This window comes from Mustela erminea, chromosome 3 (genome assembly GCF_009829155.1).
Source record: "Mustela erminea isolate mMusErm1 chromosome 3, mMusErm1.Pri, whole genome shotgun sequence".
Classification (NCBI taxonomy): Eukaryota; Metazoa; Chordata; class Mammalia; order Carnivora; family Mustelidae; genus Mustela; species Mustela erminea.
In genome coordinates this window covers 63897394-63917903 of record NC_045616.1, presented here as the reverse complement: position 1 = coordinate 63917903, position 20510 = coordinate 63897394, and the positions used below count along the sequence as shown (strand labels likewise).

The 20510-nt window shown below is 40.3% G+C and overlaps 1 protein-coding gene across 1 annotated transcript in view; it reads right to left on the bottom strand.

Annotated features, from left to right (window-relative positions):
* Positions 1 to 12794: 12794 nt before the first annotated feature.
* The window catches only part of ANKRD31 (ankyrin repeat domain 31), a 148545-nt gene continuing 140829 nt past the window's right edge, over positions 12795 to 20510 (bottom strand). The window contains exon 26 of the mRNA XM_032335946.1: positions 12795 to 13123. Within this exon, the coding sequence (XP_032191837.1) occupies positions 12978 to 13123 (146 nt within the window). The 3' untranslated portion in view covers positions 12795 to 12977. The remainder of the gene's footprint in view (positions 13124 to 20510) is intronic.

Below are 20510 nucleotides of genomic sequence, written 5' to 3'. Positions count from 1 at the left end.
GGGACCTAGCAGGAAAACAGCAGAGATGGAACCCTTCTAAAAATGGAGTCTCTTCGGTTTTCCTGTTTCAGATACTTTACTGTGCTGGCAATTGCCATACTTCCGGAAGTCTCCTGCAGCACTCCTGTTTGTTTCAGGGCCAGAGGATCCTAGGCCCTGCTTTATAGAACAGGAGGGGCACAAGGTAAGTCAATCACGGCAAGTTTGTTCCTTCCTTCCTCTGTCCGTCTATGTTGACTAAGGGCATGCTATATGCCTGGCTGGTTGGTGGAGAGTCAGATAGGACCAGGCCCCAACACCCCATGAATCCCAAAATGGGAGCACTGCATAGGACGCCATATCCTTTACTCCCAGTATCCTGAGTCTGTCCACAGTAGTAGAAACTTGGAGACAACTCTGCCTTTTAAAAAATTCTCTGTGCCAGGGGAGGGAGTATTTTCAAGCAGACATTTTCAAGTAAATGCCTACTTTGCACTTACCTCCTTTTCCCCAGTGGGACCTCCATTTCCTGCAAGAGTCTTTAAGGTCAATTAACTCACCCTTCTGCTCTCCCTCATCTGCACAGGACGACGATGATGACGAGAAAAGCAAGTGTGGCTTCTATCATTCATCTTGGGTGCCATTCTAAGCAACTTATGTAGACTCCTTCAATCCTCACAGAGTTAGGAGGGAGGTGCCGTTTATATTCTGATTTTACACATGAGAAAGGAAGCAAGTGAAGTGTGATAACTTGCCAGTAAGTGGAATAGCCAGAACTCAGACCCGGGGGTTCTGTCCCAAGTATCCAGGTTGGGAACAATGGAGGGAACCGAGCCCTCCATCCTGGAATTCAAGTGGTCCACCAGCACACATCAGCCCCAACTCACACTAGCTCACACCAGTTCACACCACACATGGGAGCATCCAATGATCTCAAGCAAGCGGTGCTGTGAAATCCACACTCACATAGGGTTGATCCTATTTTGAATATATCATATAAGCCGTTATCTCTTCATTCACTTGCTCCCCTGTCTCCAAATCCCAGATCCATCTTTTTGTCATAAAGCAAACTGTTTCGGAGCACCTGGGTGGCTCAGAGGGTTAAGCCTCTGACTTCGGCTCAGGTCTTGGTCTCAGGGTCCTGGGATCGAGCCCCGCATCGGGCTCTCTGCTCAGCAGGGAGCCTGCTTCCCCACCCTCTCTCTGCCTGCCTCTCTGCCTACTTGTGATCTCTCTCTCTGTGTCAAATAAATAAAATCTTAAAAAAAAAAAGCAAACTGTTTCTATGAGGGGACCTTGAAAATGCCTTTCGCATCAAATGTGTAAACATTGTTTTGGATTGTTCTGTATTCTGACCATAGCAGCTCTTTCCCTATCTTCTGCTTTCACTGCCTTCAATGACTCCCTTCCCTTAAAACAGTGCCCCAGGTCTTCTAAAAGCCAACTATCCAAGGCTGGATATGGTCTTTTTTACTCTGGCCTGCAGGCCTCTCCTACCCTTGACAAAATGCTCAGCATTCCTGGATTCGTCTCACAGGGCTGCGAAACAAATGACCACAAACTGGGTAACTTAAAACAGCAGAAATGTAGTCTTTCACAATTCTGGAGCTAGAAGCCTGAAATTAAGGGGTTGAGAGGGCCACACTCCCTCTAAAAGCTCAAGGGAAGAATCCTTCTCTGCCTCTTCCTTAATTCGGGTGGTTGCTGGCCCTCCCTGGCATTCCTTGGCCTGCAGAAGCATCACTCCAGCCTCTGCTTCCATCACTGCATTCTTTGTCTGGGTCTCCTCTGTGTCCAAATTTCTCTCTTCTTTAAGGATACCAGACGTTGGATGTAGGGCTACCCTAATCCAGTATGACCTCATCCTAACTCCTTTATATCTGCAAAGACTCTATTTCCAAATAAGGTCATGTTCACAGCTTCTGGGTGGACATGAATTTTGGGGAGACACTATTCAACCCAGTAGCATCTCTAAAAATCATTGTTAATGAAAATGCTTGAGCTAAGAATGCAAAGAGGTATAAATCACAGGCCCTCTCCTCAGAGTAAGACACTGTACCTACAGATAGAGTCTCTATACCCAGAATGTAGTTTAGCAGCAAGACAGGAGATGTCAAGAGCCAACTAACTGGGGCCAAATGACAATCCCATGGGCCAAATGAGAGCTGTGCCCAAGAATTCAGCCAAGGGGGCAGAGTCACTGAGGACACTACTAAAGGGCTTTACTCCAAGCAGAGGGTAATCTAAGCATGTCCTGAAGGAAAGCAAAGATGAATCAGGAAGGCTTATCAAAAGCACAGCCCTAAGGGCAGTATGTGTGCCAGGCAGAATCTTACTTCTGAAATTTCATTGCAGACATGAGAGACTGAACAGTTGTGAACACTTACTGTATAAGTGTACTACTTTGGCTATAATAATAGTATGTGGTAATGCCATAGCAATGAACATGCTTTATAGTGCTCTTTCCTTTCATTAATTTCATTTGTCTTTGTGACAATCCTGAGTGTCCATAGAGAAAAGGACAGCATATCTTACAAGGATTCTGGAGCTCAATGGAGGTGCAAGTAACTTGCCCAAGTCAAACAGCAAATCAGTTGTAGAATTGTTATGAAACACATTGGCCTCAATAGTCCTTGTTCAGGAATTTCCTTGCCCCAAGTGAGCTTTCACCCTGGGTGAGAGCCTTCCAGTACTGGTTGTGTTGTTCCTGGCCCAAGGAAAGCATTTGAAGAACATGGTAATCCTTTAAGAAATGAAAAGCCTTCCTCAAAGACATGTGAATTCCAAACTGGAATTGTGATAAACCTCCCCCAGACATCCGAATTGGTTTCCCTAAAACTTCTGGTGCTTTTTGACTGTATTAAAGAATCTCTTTTGGCCTTCAGAGACATAATAGGATACGGTGGCCTTCTGAAAACTCAGCTGATCATCTTACAAAAATAGAGGTTGAATGAAACTCAAAGGCACACAGAGACATGGGTGAGAAGTTGAATACAAAAGGCCATAAATTATATCACAAAATAAGTTGGCAAAAACTGATAATCACAACTTAGTGTCTGATCTCATCAGTGCGGAGTCATGCACAGAGGACCAGATCTTGGCAGATTTTAAGGACTTTCTAATAAGAATCTGTAACTGTGGCTACAGCTGGAAGCAAGCAGAGATTCTAGCCTTGGACTGAGTATCTGATGATTGAATGTGTTTTCCTGGATTTTTGTTTACTAAGTAAGCAGGGAACTTACTGTATCCTCTGCGGGTTGTCCTCAAAGGTATATTTAAGGATGAACTGCTTTTGAGTCTAGTGTGATTCACTGAGTTCTTGCTTGTGCAAAGTGCTATACTGGTTGCTATAGGAGAATACAAAAATATAGAAGACGGTCCCTGACCTTGAAGAAAAGCCCATCTAATTCAGAAGATTAAAAATGGTATAAGCGGGGCTGCAATAGAATTCTTAAGCAATTTCTTATCACTCGGTTGACTGTTCCGATGCAACTTCTCAAAACCAGGGCTTAGCTTGCCACCCCTTTAAAAATAATGCCGTACAGTAACTTCATATCACCTTCTAGCCCTTTATCTTTCTCCAGGGCCTTTATTACATTCGTCATTATCAGAAATTGGGTTGTTGCTTTGTTTACTCTGCTCCTTGACATAGTATCCATAAGGACATGGAATTGTCTTGTGTTTTTTTTTGCTATATAACAACTAAAACAATGTTGGGTATATGTTAGGTGCTCATTAAATATTTTTTAAATAAATTAAGTACATATTAATCAATGGAAAATGGCCCAAGACAACTTGAATTAAAACAGTGTTTCTCACATTTGCCTGATAAGACTTATATGGACATTTTGACTCAGGAAGCTTCGAGTGGGGCCCAGGAATCTGTATTCTTAAGAAGCATCCCAACTAATTCTTTTAAAGGGGTAGTTGGGGAAACATGGGATTAATGCAATGATTGGTGGTGGTTGGGAGAAAAAAGTGAAGTGACGAGATTAGTTTCCAAAGATCAGTGGCTGCTCACTGGAATCATCTGGGAGAGATGAAAAAAATCCTGACAGCACAGACACTACTCCAGATCCATGAAATTAGAATCTTTGGGGGTGGGTCCTGGATTTGGGCCAGGTTTTAACATTCATCGGGTGATTCTAAAGCATTCCCAAGGCTGAAAATATTTTGTAGAAATATTTTGTAAGTACTCCAAGTATGTTACTAAGTTGTGCCCCTCTTGCTTCCAGCTTATGTCACGCAGCTGGAATCCTTGATCTCCTAGTCTAGAAGAAACGTGCAGAAACTTACACAATAACTCCATTTGGGGACAATTATAGTAACTTCTTGCTATTGTAAAAAAATGTTATCTAAAGCGACAACTGAATAAAATCTCATATACTTCATGGCTAGAGCAGAAAACAATTATAGTATATGGAAGGTGAGAAATCCAAGGCCCCCTGGGCATAGCCTAGGTGATTAGGGTGAGTCATAGAGAGCAAAAATGCTGTGCTTTTAACAAAATGGTAGAATGCATAGGAGAATACTGAGTTTCTCTTGAATGCCTAGAGAAAGAAAGATGACAGGTGGCCCAGGAGAGGGAAGGGGGCAACGTGGACAGAGTCTAGAGCAGTGGTTCTCAGTGTGACTGCATATTAAAGTCATGTGGGGAGTTTAAGAAATTACTGAACCCCAGACTTGTTCTCAAAGATTCTGCAGTAATAAGTATAGGGGTGTAGTGTGTGTGTGTGTGTGTGTGTGTGTGTGTGTGTGTGTGTGTGTGTGGTGTGGCAAGATTGTTATTAGAGGTTTAGGGAGGGGAGCCTGGGCAAGTTACCCCTCATAATAACAACAGCTATCATTTTTTGAGCAATCACTCTTTGCCAGCCACAGTGGCTGATGCCTGCTTTACAGAGCCCACCTCATTTAATCCTAACAAACATCTGGGGAGGGAGGCACATTGCTAGCCCCATTTACAGAGATGGAGGGGTAACAAGGTTCTGTAACCCTAGAGAGGGTCACAAGGTTCTGTAACTAGAGGGTGGTAGAGCCAGGATGTTGGCCCACTGCCTGCCCTCATGTCCACTCTCTTGTACTGTTTCAATGGAGACAGGCTCTGATGAGAAGGTCATCAAGGAGAAGCTCCCTAGGCAGAGGTCATGTCCAGTAATTCAGTTTTGTACTGTGCTGTGCTGTGCTAGGACTCCTTCCCCTTTACCAGGCTTCATAGGAGAGCTGGGTGGGTGGTGGTGGTGCTTTGGGGGAAGGACAACTGGGTGAGAATAGTATGAGGCAGAGGGGTGTGTGAGGTGGGGAGAGCTCTAGTGGCTGAGAGCAACGTCCAAGGACCAAGCTGATCAGGAGGCTGACAGAGTGTCATAGATATGCTGTAGAGTGGGGAACATAGGTCCCTTCTTGGGAAAATGTAGAGAAACAGGAGCAGGGGGACATAAAATGGGGTGGTCGTGAACTCTGCCCTTATGTTGACTATGCAGCTCAAGTCATTCCACTTGGATCTTAAGAAAAAGGACATCCACAATTCGAGAGAGTTAGGGGCTTTCTGGGTTCACATGACTACACATAAAATAATTTGTGGCACAGAGCTGGGTTCTTCCAAATATGACTGTCTACTCTTTTATTTATCCTAGAGATACACACACACACATTTTGGCAAAGAGGTGTCAAAACTCTCTTAAACCTCTCCATATCCACACCAGCATTTTTTGGTTTTGAGCCATTTGTACACAAAGAAACATAATTTTTGTTTTGCTCTGTGTAATCATCTCAGGACAGTTAATGTGTAGGCAAAATGAACAGAGAACAAATATGCTGTGTGTGGCTGCAGCTGTTGGGTGATTAGTGAGGCTCCCCCACCAGCTGGTAACCTGCCTCACCACTTCCGCACCTCTGGCTTTGATGGATACGACCCAGCTTCTTACCTCAGCCAAACTGTCAGACATCATGGAATGTTAAGGTGTCTTGTGAAAAATCTAAAAACAGAAATGTTAACTGCTTTTACTTTTAGAAATACCACTATTTACATTACAGCTTCAAATGTTTTCATCTGCTGTTCCTACTTTAAAGCCCCTGCCAAAGTAGCCTAAATGAAAGAATATGAAGTTACAAATATGTCCAAGGAATTTAAGGTTGACCTTGAAGCCTGTATTCAGGGCTTAAGTTAAGAGACAAGCTGATCTAACATGGCCTCAAATTCCATTCCTCTTATTTAGGTGCTAGAAGAATTAGGGACAGGAGAACCTTATGATCGAGTTCAAGCAGAAGCTTACTATAGCTCTTGGCTTTAACCTGTTTAAGAGTGATATGTGTCCAGTTTCCTTCTGTAAAATAGGCTTCAACATAAATGAGCTGAGGGGAAATAGGACAGGGAGTCCAAAGAAACCCATGGAGGGTGCTGTTACCTCTCCACATACTGAGCATCTGATGGGACTTTTTTTAGGGAGGGGAGCCTGGGCAAGTTACCCCTCATAATAACAACAGCTATCATTTTTTGAGCAATCACTCTTTGCCAGCCACAGTGGCTGATGCCTGCTTTACAGAGCCTACCTCATTTAATCCTAACAAACATCTGGGGAGGGAGGCACATTGCTAGCCTTCAAGTTTCAAGTCCAGGTTGTATGGGCACATGCTTTCATTTAAAAACAACAGGATAGTTCTCCATGAAAACTGAGTTTGGGCAATACCTCAGATGAATTTGCTTTACTAATTTTTATACCTGGAATACCCTAGGTTGAAAAAGAGAGAGCCCAAGAGCAGATACCCATGTGTTCATATCACGACTCATCCAGTAAGACTTCTGCCTTCCATTTTCCACCTCTGTCTGTCTGGCCTGACACTACCTGTCATTCACCGAGGTGAGCAAACACTGACTCCCTCAGAGTGTGTGGGTGGAAGGAGTCAATAGGGTCATCATCACTCAGGATGATGTCAACACTCTTTGCATCATTTAACATATATATCCAGGCAGAAACTTTTGGTTGAGAAAGAGGAACCAGATGATGCCTGATAGCATGAGTTCTGAAGCCAGAATCCCCGCTTTAGCACTGGGTAGCTGTGTGACTTTGGGTCGAGTTACTTCACCCTGTACCTCTGTTCCCTCATTCGTAAAATGCAGATAAGATCTCCTCCCTCATAGGGTATGGTGAGGAATTAAATGAGTTAATACTATAATAATGACTGGCATAAATAAAGTGCTTGATAAATATTGCTCTCAGCCCTACCTCTCCCCTTCCACATTTATTTGTTTCTGTGGGATTTTTTTTTGTTTGTTTGTTTGTTTGTTTTTTACTGTCAGAGTGTGGAATCTGTACAGCTAGCTAAGTACTCCCCTGCTCGGGGGCATATACTTACTCCTCTTAGCCGGTTAACCCCACTTCCCTGGCCAGTGACTGATTTACAAATGGGCAGATGGTACAATTCTAGCCAATGATACACAATGTCCAGGAGTTGGTGATGGTGTCCAGAAAAGATGTGCATTGGAAGAAAATATTTCTTTTCTTCTAATGATGCTGTTTCTGTATGTCCTCCTGCCTGTAACAGTAGAGCCATCTTGGCATCGTGAAGGGAGCTGGAAGCAAGATAGAAGCAACAGTTACAATGCTGAGTTGAAGAATGAACCAACTCTGAAGTTTCTACATCTGGACTTGTTATAGGAAATAATACGTTTTCTTTATTGCTTAAGCCATTTGGAGTGGGGTTTTCTGTTATTGTGCCTGAAACATCCTAACTGGTTGGTATTTCTTGAGCATCTAGTATGCTTGAGATAGTTTACAGGAAATAAAGTATAAAACTCTAAGCCTGATCTTGCTCAGTTTCCCAGCTACTTTGGGGAGAAAAGCTATGAAAACTAGTAGTACCAATCTGTAAATATTAAGTGCTTGGATCGGGGTGATCTGAGATAGCAATACATGAGTTCCTATATGAGGAGAGGGCTCAAAGAATAAAGAACACATCAATGGGCAGGAGAAGGAATGTTCTAGATAGTATAAGCAAATGTATGGGAGAATTAGGGATTGTATTCACCTGCTTGAAGTGCCATAAAGGAATACCCCAAACTGGTTGGCTTAAACAATGGAAAGTTATTTCTCATAGTCCTGCAGTGTTGAGATCCAAGATTAAGGAGTTGAGAGTGTGGGTCTTATTCTGAGCTCTGCGTCCTTGGTGTGTAGATGGCTGCCTTCTCACTGTGTCCTCACACGATGTTTATTTGTGCATGTGCATCTCTGGTATTCCTTGGTGTGTCCAATTTCTTCATATAAGGACAATAGATTATATTGGGACTTAACTTACTGACCTAAAGTATTTTAACTTAACCACCTCTTTAAAGGAACTATTTCTAAATATAGTCACATTTTAAGGTCTCAGGGATTAGGACTTCGACATAGGAATTTTGAGGGGATACAATTTGGACTATAACAGGGATGCTAAAGGATGACTTCCTCTTAAGAGTGAGTCAAAAGTTAGAGATGATTGGGAGATGAAGCTGGAAGGTTATTTTAGGGCCAGAGAATAGTGGGTCTTGAATGTTGGGCCTAGATTTTACTCTTGTAGCAGCAGGGAAGGAACAGATCTTTAAGAATAATTTGGCACACCGTGCCATAGGTTTTATAAAGAACTGGGTTGAAATGGGGCAAAATTCCAGTTGCATATAGTCTAGGTACACATTGACAAATGACTGAACTCGGAGAGGTAAGTCGAAAGGAAACAAATGAAAGAGAAATTGAGGAGAAAAGGACACGATGTGTGGTTGGCCCTTCTCAGCAATCAGGCCAGTGGAAGTCTGTGCCATAATAATTCAACTCATGAACAGGAGTATTTTTTAATTTTTTTATTTTTAAAAGATTATTTATTTATTTATTTGACACACAGAGATCACAAGTAGGCAGAGGCAGGCAGAGAGAGGAAGGGAAGCAGGCTCCCTGATGAGCAGAGAGCTCAATGTGGGGCTCGATCCCAGGACCCTGGGATCATGACCTGAGCTGAAGGCAGAGGCTTTAACCCACTGAGCCACCCAGGCGCCACAACAGAAGTATTTTTATCCTAATAGGATTGTGAAGCCTGGAACATTGTGGTTCCACCTTTCTAACACAGGAATACCTGTCTGAAAGGGAATAGGCTTCCCTGTTGGGTATGGAGTATCCCAGGGCTGTTCAAGGTTATAGAAAGGATACAAGTATCAGGTAGGAGATTGGATTATAGTTATTACTGGAGGTCCCTTATATGGCTTATGGCCAGAAGTTTGAGGGTTTCAACCCAGAAAAGACAAGACATCTAGCAAACACCCAAAATGTTGTCTTCTTTCAGGGATTATATGGTGTGACATAGCTCTCTGGACTCTAGCCCTGGTTGGAGTAGACCCTTTTGTTGTTTAGTTTGGGCAACACCAAGCATGCCTCAAGGGCACTGGATATTTTGTAACTTACCAGTTAGGGTATACATTTTTTAATTGGCTAAGGAAATTTAAGAATTTGATCATTAACATGAAAACTCAGATCTTCAAGCTCTTGTACTATAAACTTACAGTATATGACTTTTGTAAATTGTAATAACTAAGCAAAATACCTTTTTAAGTTATTCTTTAAAAAATATTTTTCAAGTTTCAAAAGAAATATGTGTTTTCTTAAGTTGAAAGTACACCGCAGAATTATCCTTCCACACTTCCCAGTTTAACTCCCTTGGGGCAGACATGGCAAATCATTTTCTTGGTGGCATTCCAGGCCTTTTATTCAACATACCTCTACCCCCACCCCACACACATGTTCATATATACAAGTACACATTTCATGACTCATCAAGTATATATAGAATACATGATATAAATACATGCATATTTATATGACTATATATATTATACACACATTCAAAGGCACATTTTTTATTTAACACAATCAGGACTTCTACATTTTTTAAAAAAAGATTTGAGAGAGAGGAAGCATAAGCAGGGGCAAGAGGGAGAAGTGTGGGGCTCGATCCCAGTGTCCTGGGATCATGACCTGAGCTCAAGACAGACACTTAACCAGCTGAGCCACCTAGGCACCCCAGTGAGGACTTGCATTAACCACTGTTTAACAATGTACATTTTTTTCATTTATATACACGACTTCCCATGCTAAAACATATATTTGCAAAGGAGTCATGTTTTAAATATCTCCTTAAGTAATAAAAGCCAAATAGACCACCTCATGTACATTATTCAAGAATTAGAAAAATAGGGAAGTCTAAGAAAATGATGGCATAATAATCTTGTCAGTTCTCAAATATTACAACTTGTAGGGGCATTCTAACCTAAACATTTTCAGTGGACTCTCACAAGAATAAAAAATGATCTGACATCTTTACACTTTTAGTAATATGAAACCTTTCCAGGTGCTCTTTTCAGATAATTGAAACTTTTAACAGTAAGAACACACACATATAATCAACTTCAAAGTTTGCCAAAGAGCACATGTAGTTAAAAGTCCCCCTTTCCTCTCAGCTCTCTAGCCCCATGATTTTTCTACCCGCAGGCAAATGTTAACCAGTTCCCTATATATTCCAAAGATACTTCAGATTCTGTATATTTAATATAAAAAAAATACAAAAATGGGTATTCATCCTTTCTGATGGCTGAGTAATATTCCATTGTATATATGGACCACATCTTTATCCATTAGTCTGTTGAAGAGCATCTTGGCTCTTTCCACAGTTTGGCAATTGTGGCCATTGCTGCTATGAACATTGGGGTACAGATGGCCCTTCTTTTCACTACATTTGTATCTTTGGGGGTAAATACCCAGTACTGCAATTGCAGGGTTATGGGGTATCTCTATTTTTAATTCTGTGAGAAATCTCTACAGTTTTCCAAAGTGGCTGCACCGACTTGCATTCCCACCAACAGTGTAAGAGGGTTCCCCTTTCTCCACATCCTGTCCAACATTTGTTGTTTACTGTCTTGTTAATCTTTGCCATTCTAACTGGTGTAAGGTGGTATCTCAATGTGGTTTTGATTTGAATTTCCCTGATGGCTAATGAGGATGAACATTTTTTCATGTGTCTACTAGCCATTTGTATGTCTTCTTTGGAGAAGTGTCTGTTCATGTCTTCTGCCCATTTTTTGACTTGATCACCTGTTTTTTGTGTGTTGAGTTTGAGGAGTTCTTTATAGATCTTGGATATCAGCCCTTTGTCTGTAGCGTCACTTGCAAATATCTTCTCCCATTCTGTAGGTTGCCACTTTGTTTTGTTGACTGCTTCCTTTGCTGTGCAGAAGCTTTTTTTTTTTTTTTTTAAAGATTTATTTATTTATTTATTTGACAGACAGATTACAAGTAGGCAGAGGAGATAGGCAGAGAGAGAGAGGAGGAAGCATGCTCCCCGCCGAGCAGAGAGCCCGACGTGGGGCCCGATCCCAAAACCCTGGGACAACGACCCGAGCCGAAGGCAGAGGCTCCAACCCACTGAGCCACCCAGGCGCCCCTGTGCAGAAGCTTTTTATCTTGAAGTCCCAAAAGTTCATTTTTGCTTTTGTTTCCTTTGCCTTTGGAGATGTGTCTTGAAAGAAGTTGCTGTGGTCAGTGTCGAAGAGGTTACTACCTATGTTCTCCTCTAGGATTTTAATGGATTCCTGTATCACATTGAGGTCTTTCACCCATTGAGAGCTTATCTTTGTGCATGGTGTAAGCGAATGGCTGAGTTTCATTCTTCCTGTATGTAGTTGTCCAATTTTCCCAGCGCCATTTATTGAAGAGACTGTCTTTTTTCCAATGGATATTTTTTCCTGCTCTGTCGAAGATTAGCTGACCATAGAGTTGAGGGTCCATATCTGGGCTCTCTACTCTGTTCCACTGGTCTTTGTGTCTGTTTTTGTGCCAGGAGATTATGCTGAGTGAAGTAAGTGCAGCAAAGTCAATTATCATATGGTTTCACTTACTTGTGGAACATAAGGAATAACATGGAGGACATTAGGAGAAAGAAAGGAAAAGTGAATTGGGGAAATCGGAGAGGAAGATGAACCATGAGAGACTGGGGACTTTGAGAAACAAACTGAGGGTTTTAGTGGGGAGGGGGCGGGGGGAGAGGGGATGGGTGAGCCTAGTGGTGAATATTAAGGAGGGCACATATTGCATGGAGCACTGGGTGTGCTATATAAAGTATCTTGGAACACTGAAAAAATAAAAATTTACAACAATATATCTTATCCCAAAGTCTAGCACTTGTGAGAGTTACTTTTATCGCAGCTTAACTTCTTTACCCAAATGAGAAAAAAAGGATGGACTCAAGCCATGAAGTTAAACAGCTTCTCTGGGTGCCTGAGATGGTGACACATGAAGAATAAGATGGCAACCAAAGGAGGAAAACAGACCCTTAAGAAAACTTACCAAGTTTCTTTTACAAAAAATATCTTTCTTAAAAAAAAAAAAAAAGAGAATCTTCATGATGATAATGTACCAAAAGTCAAAGGTGAAGTATCCTATTTAAAATAATCAGCCCCCAAATCAACATTTGATTCATTTTTGTTCTATGACTTATCAGTTACAGTTTTATTTATGCTAAATTTTATTTATGCTAAATTTAAATTTTATGGAATTTAAAATAAACCTTTTTGATAATTTTACATTTTGGTTATTTGGACATCAAATTCTCATTTGAAATAGATTCACTTTATTTGGGCCTTTTACGGACCAATTATCACTCTTTTTTTATCCTTACTTCCCTTAAGGAACAACTGTTATTTATACAAAGGTAGAGGTGTTGATTGAAAGATTAGATTTACATTTATGTTCGTAAAATCAAAGCCAGAGAATCAATATGGTTTAATTCAAAAATGCCTTTATTTCAATAGCAAAAAGGTATTAATCGTACTATAATAGTTCAAGTTATATCTTTTTTTTACAATGGTAAACACACATTTTAAGTAGCAACTCATGAAGGGTGTGTTAAAATAGGCTGTCCAGCCCATAAAATATGAATGTGGGTTAATGAACAAATGTCTAATGAGTTACTACGAAAACAAGGCTTTAGAATGTTAGCTCTTCACATTCCACATAGAACTTCCAATGCTGATCCATTATATGGCATGGGAGAAGTTCTTGATCGCTGATTAATAGTACTTCATTTATTTGTAGATAATGTGGAATGCTTTGCATTGACTCTCTGGAAGTTCCTGTTTAAAGAAGTGCCAACAAATTAAAAACTGTCTTTATAAAATAATACTTAAATTTACTTATTACAAATCCTAGACCCTTGTCAAATCTATGAGCACAAAGAGATTTTGGACCAGTCATAATTTAATCCATTTTTCTTTTCTTTTTTTAATAGACTTAATTTTTTATTTTATTTATTTGACAGAGCAAGAGATCACAAGTAGGCAGAGAGGCAGGCAGAGAGAGAGAGAGGGAAGCAGGCTCCCCGCTGAGCAAAGAACCCCAAGCGGGCCTTGATCCCAGGACCCTGAAATCATGACCTGAGCCGAAGGCAGAGGCTTAACCCACTGAGCCACCCAGGCGCCCTAGACTTAATTTTTTTATTTGTCAGAGAGAAAACAAGCAGAACTTTGATGTTAGAAGTGAATTTATATATCATCTTGGTCTTGGACCTGTTTTACAGATGATGAAACAGAGTCAGAGAGGTAAAATGGGTTGAATGAAAAGAATTCATAGGTTAGTGATATTTCAGAAGTGAAGTATCAGTTAAAATAATGAACCTGATTATTTTTGCTTTTGATCTATTAAGGGAAATTTTTTTAAAAACTAGAGGAAAAAGAAAAGTGAAAGCTAAAATTATTTTTAACCTAACTAGTTAGCCTGTCATTTTGAAGTGCTAATTTAGGCAACTAGATAACATGAATAGTTGCATGAGCCTATTCTTTTGCCTATTGATGAATCTCACAGTTCACTTAAAGGAGACTTATGCAGAATATCTAACATTTGGTTATATTATTTGAGAAGGATGGCTTTCTCTCTACTTCTTTCATGAGCAGAATGGTTCTTTAGCTGTGCAGTGCTTGTTGGGGACGAGGAGCAGCAAGCGGAACCACACTCACTTATATGGCTATTTTCCTAGTTGTACTGGGCTTGAGAAGTCTCGTAACTTGCTTGAGATCACACAAGTTTGTATGGCCTAGAAAAGTGATTATCCATCTTCCAGACTAATACCATTTTCAGTGAGAAATAATAATAATAGCTTATATTTATTGAATGTTTGCTATATGTTAACCAGTAGCCAGTCATTTCACAGCAGCTTCCCATCTAATCTTCACAACTGTTTTATTCTTGGTTTATTGGAAATTGAGGCACAGAGGAATTTGTACAACTACCTTCAGAAGCCTCAGTCATCCTTTTCCTGCTGTGGTGTTTTAGACTACAAACAGCCTTTTTCTCAAGATAAGCTGATGCTGATTTACAGTTTTATCTTGGACATAGAAAATGGAATGAGACTGGACACCTGGGTGGCTCAGTCAGTTAAGTGTCTGCCTTTGGCTCTGGTCATGATCTCAGGGTACTGGGATCGAGCCCCACATCAGGCTCCCTGCTCAGTGAGGAGCCTGCTTCTCCCTTTGCCACTCATGAATTTAAAAAATCTTTAAAAAAATTTTTATATGTAAAGTGTTCATGTTTTTTCTGCCCTTGTTGCACAGACATGAACTCTGGAGTTTTACTAGTTGGAAGCTCCTCGATGGCTTAATGTATATGCAGTGGTCTGGCAGGGGGCCTGGCATATGGCAGGTGCTCAACAGAAAATTAGTTTTCTTCTCTTTTCTCTTCTATCAGTAGATGTATCGTCCATTTTATGAATTAGGTAAAAGTTAATCATGATACGATGATGAAAAATAATTATGATTAAAGTAATGAAAAACAGGGAGCCTGGGTGGCTCAGTGGGTTAAGTCTCTGCCTTCGGCTCAGGTCATGGTCTCGGGGTCCTGGGATCAAGCTCCGTATCAGGCTCTCTGCTCTGCAGGGAGCCTGCTTCCCTCTCTCTCTGCCTGGCTCTCTGCCTACTTGTGATCTCTCTCTGTTAAATAAATAAATACAATATTTTTTAAAAATTAAAAAAAAAAGGAATGAAAAACAACACGAATCGTAAACAGGAGCTGAAGTAAACACCTTCTGCTCTGTTATCAGGCACCCATCTTCCTTACGTGTTTAAGTTTGAAGAAATTCTTAACCACATAAAACAGAAGCACCTGTGAGTGTGTGTGCTTGATTTCACATACTTCTACCAGCAATGACGCACAGTAACAGCACCGAAATGAAGAAAACTTCACCGAAATGAAGAAAACTCTTCCTCTAATATGTTAGAGGAAGAAAACTCTTCCTCTAACATATTATTGGTAGGGCAAGGACAGCTTTTATTAGGAACAAAAAAGAGTCTGTTTTTTCTGAAAAAGCATGTTCTATCTTCAAATGAAGAAATAATGTTAGTAGGTCCCCTCAAAAGAAACTGACATTAATTAATTATGCAGTAAATTAATATGCAGTAAATGACGGCTTGGGAAAATAAAGATTTCAGGAGATAATTTTTTTTCTTAGATGAATACATTTGGCATAATGTACTTTGACTGTCCTAATACTATGGTGACAGGTGATAATAGATATACATAAAACTGACTTTTCAGGTAAATAATGAAATGTCATCTACCATACCAGATTCTTTTTAAAGAACTGTGGAAAAGGTTGACATGTCTGTACACAGTGATCACAAATTATGTAGAAGTTTGGGAATGTTCATTTTTTCCCCTCCAGTTTATTCTGAAATATCAATGAAGATTCCCTCAAAAACACAGAAGAGAAACTACAGCCAGGTAGGCAGTGAGAATTGAGGCTTGAGAGGAACTTGTGAAATTTCAAGGAAAAATGCACCATAGATTCCCTCTATTTTACAGCTTCTAAGGACTTTAGGGAGAGGTACTTCAGGATTTCATCAACAGAATTTCATTTTTTAAAGGCTGGTGTTTGTATTTTTAAAATCTTTAGTTAGAAATAATATATGCCTTCAAATGTATTCATATACCATATTGTAACACTCTAGAGTCCACCAACACACTAATCTGGGTTACCAGTTTAACTAGTTTCTGTGCAGGACTAGGAATAAAGTTCTTCCATCATCTCTGATTCATTGAGGAAAGTCTTGAAAATGGCAAGATTAAAAACTTTTATCACTTATCTTCATGACTCAGGATTTTCTTGATACTAGAATTCCAAAATGGTATGTAGAAATCAACTGGATATTGAGTTTGCTATTTGTCCCATGAAGTGTTGATACCATTTGATCAAAGTTTAGGAAATGGTTACAAAAGCTAAACAGATTAATGATTTCTCATAAAGAGGGGGAGGAGGAAGTGTGGGGAGATAGAGGGATATAACTGTTTTTAAAATAAATGGTTCAGAAAATGTGAAGGGCCATCACTCTTATATCTCACAGTCAGAAGCAGAAAGTTCAAATAAAGGAGATAATACTAACTAACCAAAATTCCATTTACTATTTGTTGAATTCTTCACAACAAACTCCATTCATTATAGCCTGTGAGATCTAGGCATGTCTACTTATGAGGACAGTCAATCACATGTAAATCCAGTTTTAAATTAGCACTCCTTAGGATTGTATTCATGCTTCCATCCATTCATTATTTATGAGATGAATAAACATCATTTAATAAACTTCCACTGGGAAGCTACTTTGCCAGTCTTTGGGGGAATATAATAGGGAGCAAGAGTTTAGAAAAGTCACTCTAAACTCAAAGACCTTCTCTGTCAGGCGGTGAACACTAGGTAACCAGCAATTATTTATAATATAAAGTGATATGCATAAGATTTGCCTATTTAGACAACAGTATGTAAGATCTATATAGTTCTTAAAGAGAACAAACTGATGTTTACCAGAGAAGAGGGGGTAGAGGGTGGGTTAAATAGGTGATGGGGATGAAGGAGTGCACTTGTCATGATATACCTAGAGTGATGTACAGAAATGATCAATCACTGAATTTGATACCTGAAACTAGTATTACACTGTATGTTAACTAACTGGAATTTAAAAACTTTTTAAAAAAGTAAATGAAATTGAAGAGTTGCTCTCTCTCTTTTTACCATGTCCAAATTTCATTTTTTCCAATATCTATTTGCTTGGTTCCTGTACTGGGTCATCTAAACAAGGCAGATCTGAAAATGAAGGGGAGTGCTACTAATAATTTGGCTGGATTGAGGACTGCGGTGGCTTAGCTGGGAAGCATCATTACTCTAGCTTTGGAAAATGTAAATAGCTCTTCCTAATTCCTGTATTCCCGAACAACACTATTTTGGAGTGATCATTAAAAAGTGTAAGAGAGGGGTGCCTACGTGGCTCAGTCAGTTAAGCATCTGCCTTTGGCTCCAGTCATGATCTCAGTCAGGGTCCTGGGATTGAGCCCCGAATCAGGGTCCTTGCTCAGCGGGAAGCCTGCTTCTCCCTCTCCCTCTCCCTTTGCTTCTCCTTGCTACTCCCCCGGCTTGTACTGTCTCTCTCTCTCTGTCACGTAGATAAATAAAATCTTAAAAAAGTGTAAAAGAACCGATTATGTTCATGATCTGAAGTGGGCTGATGAAATCCATATGGCCTTGTTTATCCTTTAAATTCTGTGCACTCTAGAGTGTCAGTTCCATGATTTCCATGACCATGTTTTGATATGCAAAAGAGGGAAAAAGATTGTCTCTTGGATAGTTTGCTTGTTAAAGAGTTTACATTTTTCTAACTTGCCAGGTCTTTGGATTTCTGTCAGGTACTACAAAACCACATACAAAAGAATCTTAAATCAAATAGGTTCAAGTAAAACTCCAACAGCAGCCTACAGAATGCCAGCAGGTAGAGGGCCCCTGAGTGACTCAGTAGGTTAAGCATCAAGCTCTTGGTTTCGATTCAGGTCATGATCACATGGTCCTGGGATGGATCTCTGTGCTCAGTGGGAATTCTGCCTGAGATTCTCTCCCTCTCCCCCTCTCCCTGCTAATGCTCCCTCTCTAATAAAATAAACAAATAAAATCTTAAGGGAAAAAAAGAAAAAGAGGGGCATCTGGGTGGCTCAGTGGGTTAAGGCTTCTGCCTTCAGCTCAGGTCATGATCCCAGAGTCCTGGGATCGAGCCCCGCATCGGGCTCTCTGCTCAGCAGGGAGCCTGCTTCCTCCTCTCTCTCTGCCTACTTGTGATCTCCGTCTGTCAAATAAATAAATAAAATCTTAAAAAAAAAAAGAAAAAGAAAAGGAGAAAAGTAATGCCAATAGAGACCCGCAGATTCTTAGGCCCAGATTAAGGCAACAAGAAACTGGCTGGCCTATGGGCCCTCCATAGAGTTCATTAACATTTTCTGATATAGCTAAAGGAAAGAAAATACAGTATTTCTGAAAGAAATTAGTAACAAGAGACTTGTTTATACTGCAGGAAACAGAAGCAGCCATTCAGAACCCTCTTTTTTATTTATGCTCACTTAGCAGGGGCACTGTGAGCCCTCTTGAGGAAGGAGAAGCATGGCTAGGGTTGAAAATGCCTGCTCAGAACCAGAAAATCTGAGGAGATAACCTTTGTAATACAAGGAAGATCCTGTATTTCTGTTCTGATTCTTGGGGTTAGAAACTAGGAGGATGAAAGTTTTGCTTGGCTTTCTGTGTGTGTGTGTGTGTGTGTGTGTGTGTGTGTGTGTGTGTGATAGAGAGACAGAGAGAGCAGAGGTTGAGGGAGGGAGGCAGGCAATGTATGCAAGCATGAGAGTGGGTGTGGTGTGGGATCGAGCTGAAGGGCTGAATATAAGTGTTTTCAAATTATTATCTGTGTAAGAAATCAGATACTAGTTACTAGTCATTCAAAGTCTATAGTCATGCTGCATAAGAATCATTTTAAAAAGTTCAGGTTCCTGGGCCCCACGCCAAGTTTTGATTAGGTAGAGCTGCAGTGAGAGTTAGGAACCAAAGACCAGAATTTACTACAAGAACTCTGTCCAATTTAAACCCTTTAACTTCTTCATAATTTCTGTTTTACCTGACTGGTTTTCTCAAAGTGATGAAAAGCACTTTTGAGGCTATCTTCAGACTACTGGGGAAAATGCATCCTATTCTGGAACCAGTTTTTGAGAACAAAGAAGGACCCTAAGAGGTTACAGTAGATCAGGTATAAAGTTAGAGAGGGAAATAGTGAATTACTAAGGTTTGTTAGGAAGGAATGGCCCCGGGGAGCCCCTGGTTAGGGGCTTAGTGATAGTAATCCCTGTTTGGTTCTTGACTGGTTACCACAGAACTATCGTCTCCTGTATTGTATCTCCTTTCTGACTATATTATCCCCAGCTGGTCTGAGGCAGGGACACTAGTGGAAAAAGAGGGGGTGCTGCAGCAGAGAAGGGTAACACAACCTTAGTTATGTCTGTTTTACAGAAATGTGCACTGCCTCTCTCCAGATCTTTTCAAAATCCGCTGCTAATAGGTGAAGACTACATTCTCTTCAGTTTTCTCAGGTTAAAGTCTATTCCATCAGATAAAGCACATTAGTTTACACTAATGAGCAAAGATTTATTTTAGTACTTGCTTTTAGAAAACTCACCAAATCATGCCTGCAGGAGGGAAAAAAATGCCATTTTTTTCTTTCTGTATGATACTTTAAAAAATCTACCCAAAGTAAGTATAGCATAGGTTCAGAGAAAGGAACTGTGAAGGAAGGTGTCATTTAAAAAATTCTACAATCAACTGTGGTTAAAAATGCAGTGTTGTAAACAAACAGAAAATGCCAAGTGTTGGTGAGAATATGGGGAAATTGGAGCCCTTGTATATTGTTGATATGATGTAAAATGATTCAGTTGCTGTGGAAAACATTTTGGATGTTCCTCAAAAAGTTCAACATATAATACTATATGATATAGCAACTCCACTCCTACGTATCTATCCAAAAGAACTAAAAATAGGTACAAATACATGTATACGTGTGCTCACGGCAGCACCCCCAACAGCCAAAAAGTAGAAACTGAACATCCATCCCGGCAGGACTCTTAAAAGCATTATGCTAAGTGAAAGATGCCAGATACAGGAAGTTATATGATTCCACTTATATGATACATTCAGAACAGGCAAATTCATAAAGACAGAAAGTCGACTGGGAGGCATATAGAAAGGAGGATTGTTGAATGCATGTGGAGTTTCTATTTGGGTAATGGAAGTTGTTTTAGAACTACTCAAAGGTGGTGGTTGCACAACATTGTGAAAGTACTAAATATTATGTTAAGCAAAACAAGTCAGTGAGAAAAGATTTCACTCATATGTGGAATTTTAGAAACAAAACAATGAACATTCAGGAGGAGGAGAAAGAGAGAGAGACAAATCATGAGAGACTCTTAACTACAGAGAACAAACTGATGGTTGCTGGAGGGAAGTGGGTAGCGGATGCGCTAGCTAGATGGGTGATGGGCATTAAGGAGGGCACAAGTTACAAGTTATGATGAGCACTGGGTGTTGTACACAAGTGATGAACCACTGAACTCTGTTCCTGAACTATACTGAACTCTATGTCAACTAACTAGAATTTAAGTAACAACAACAACAAC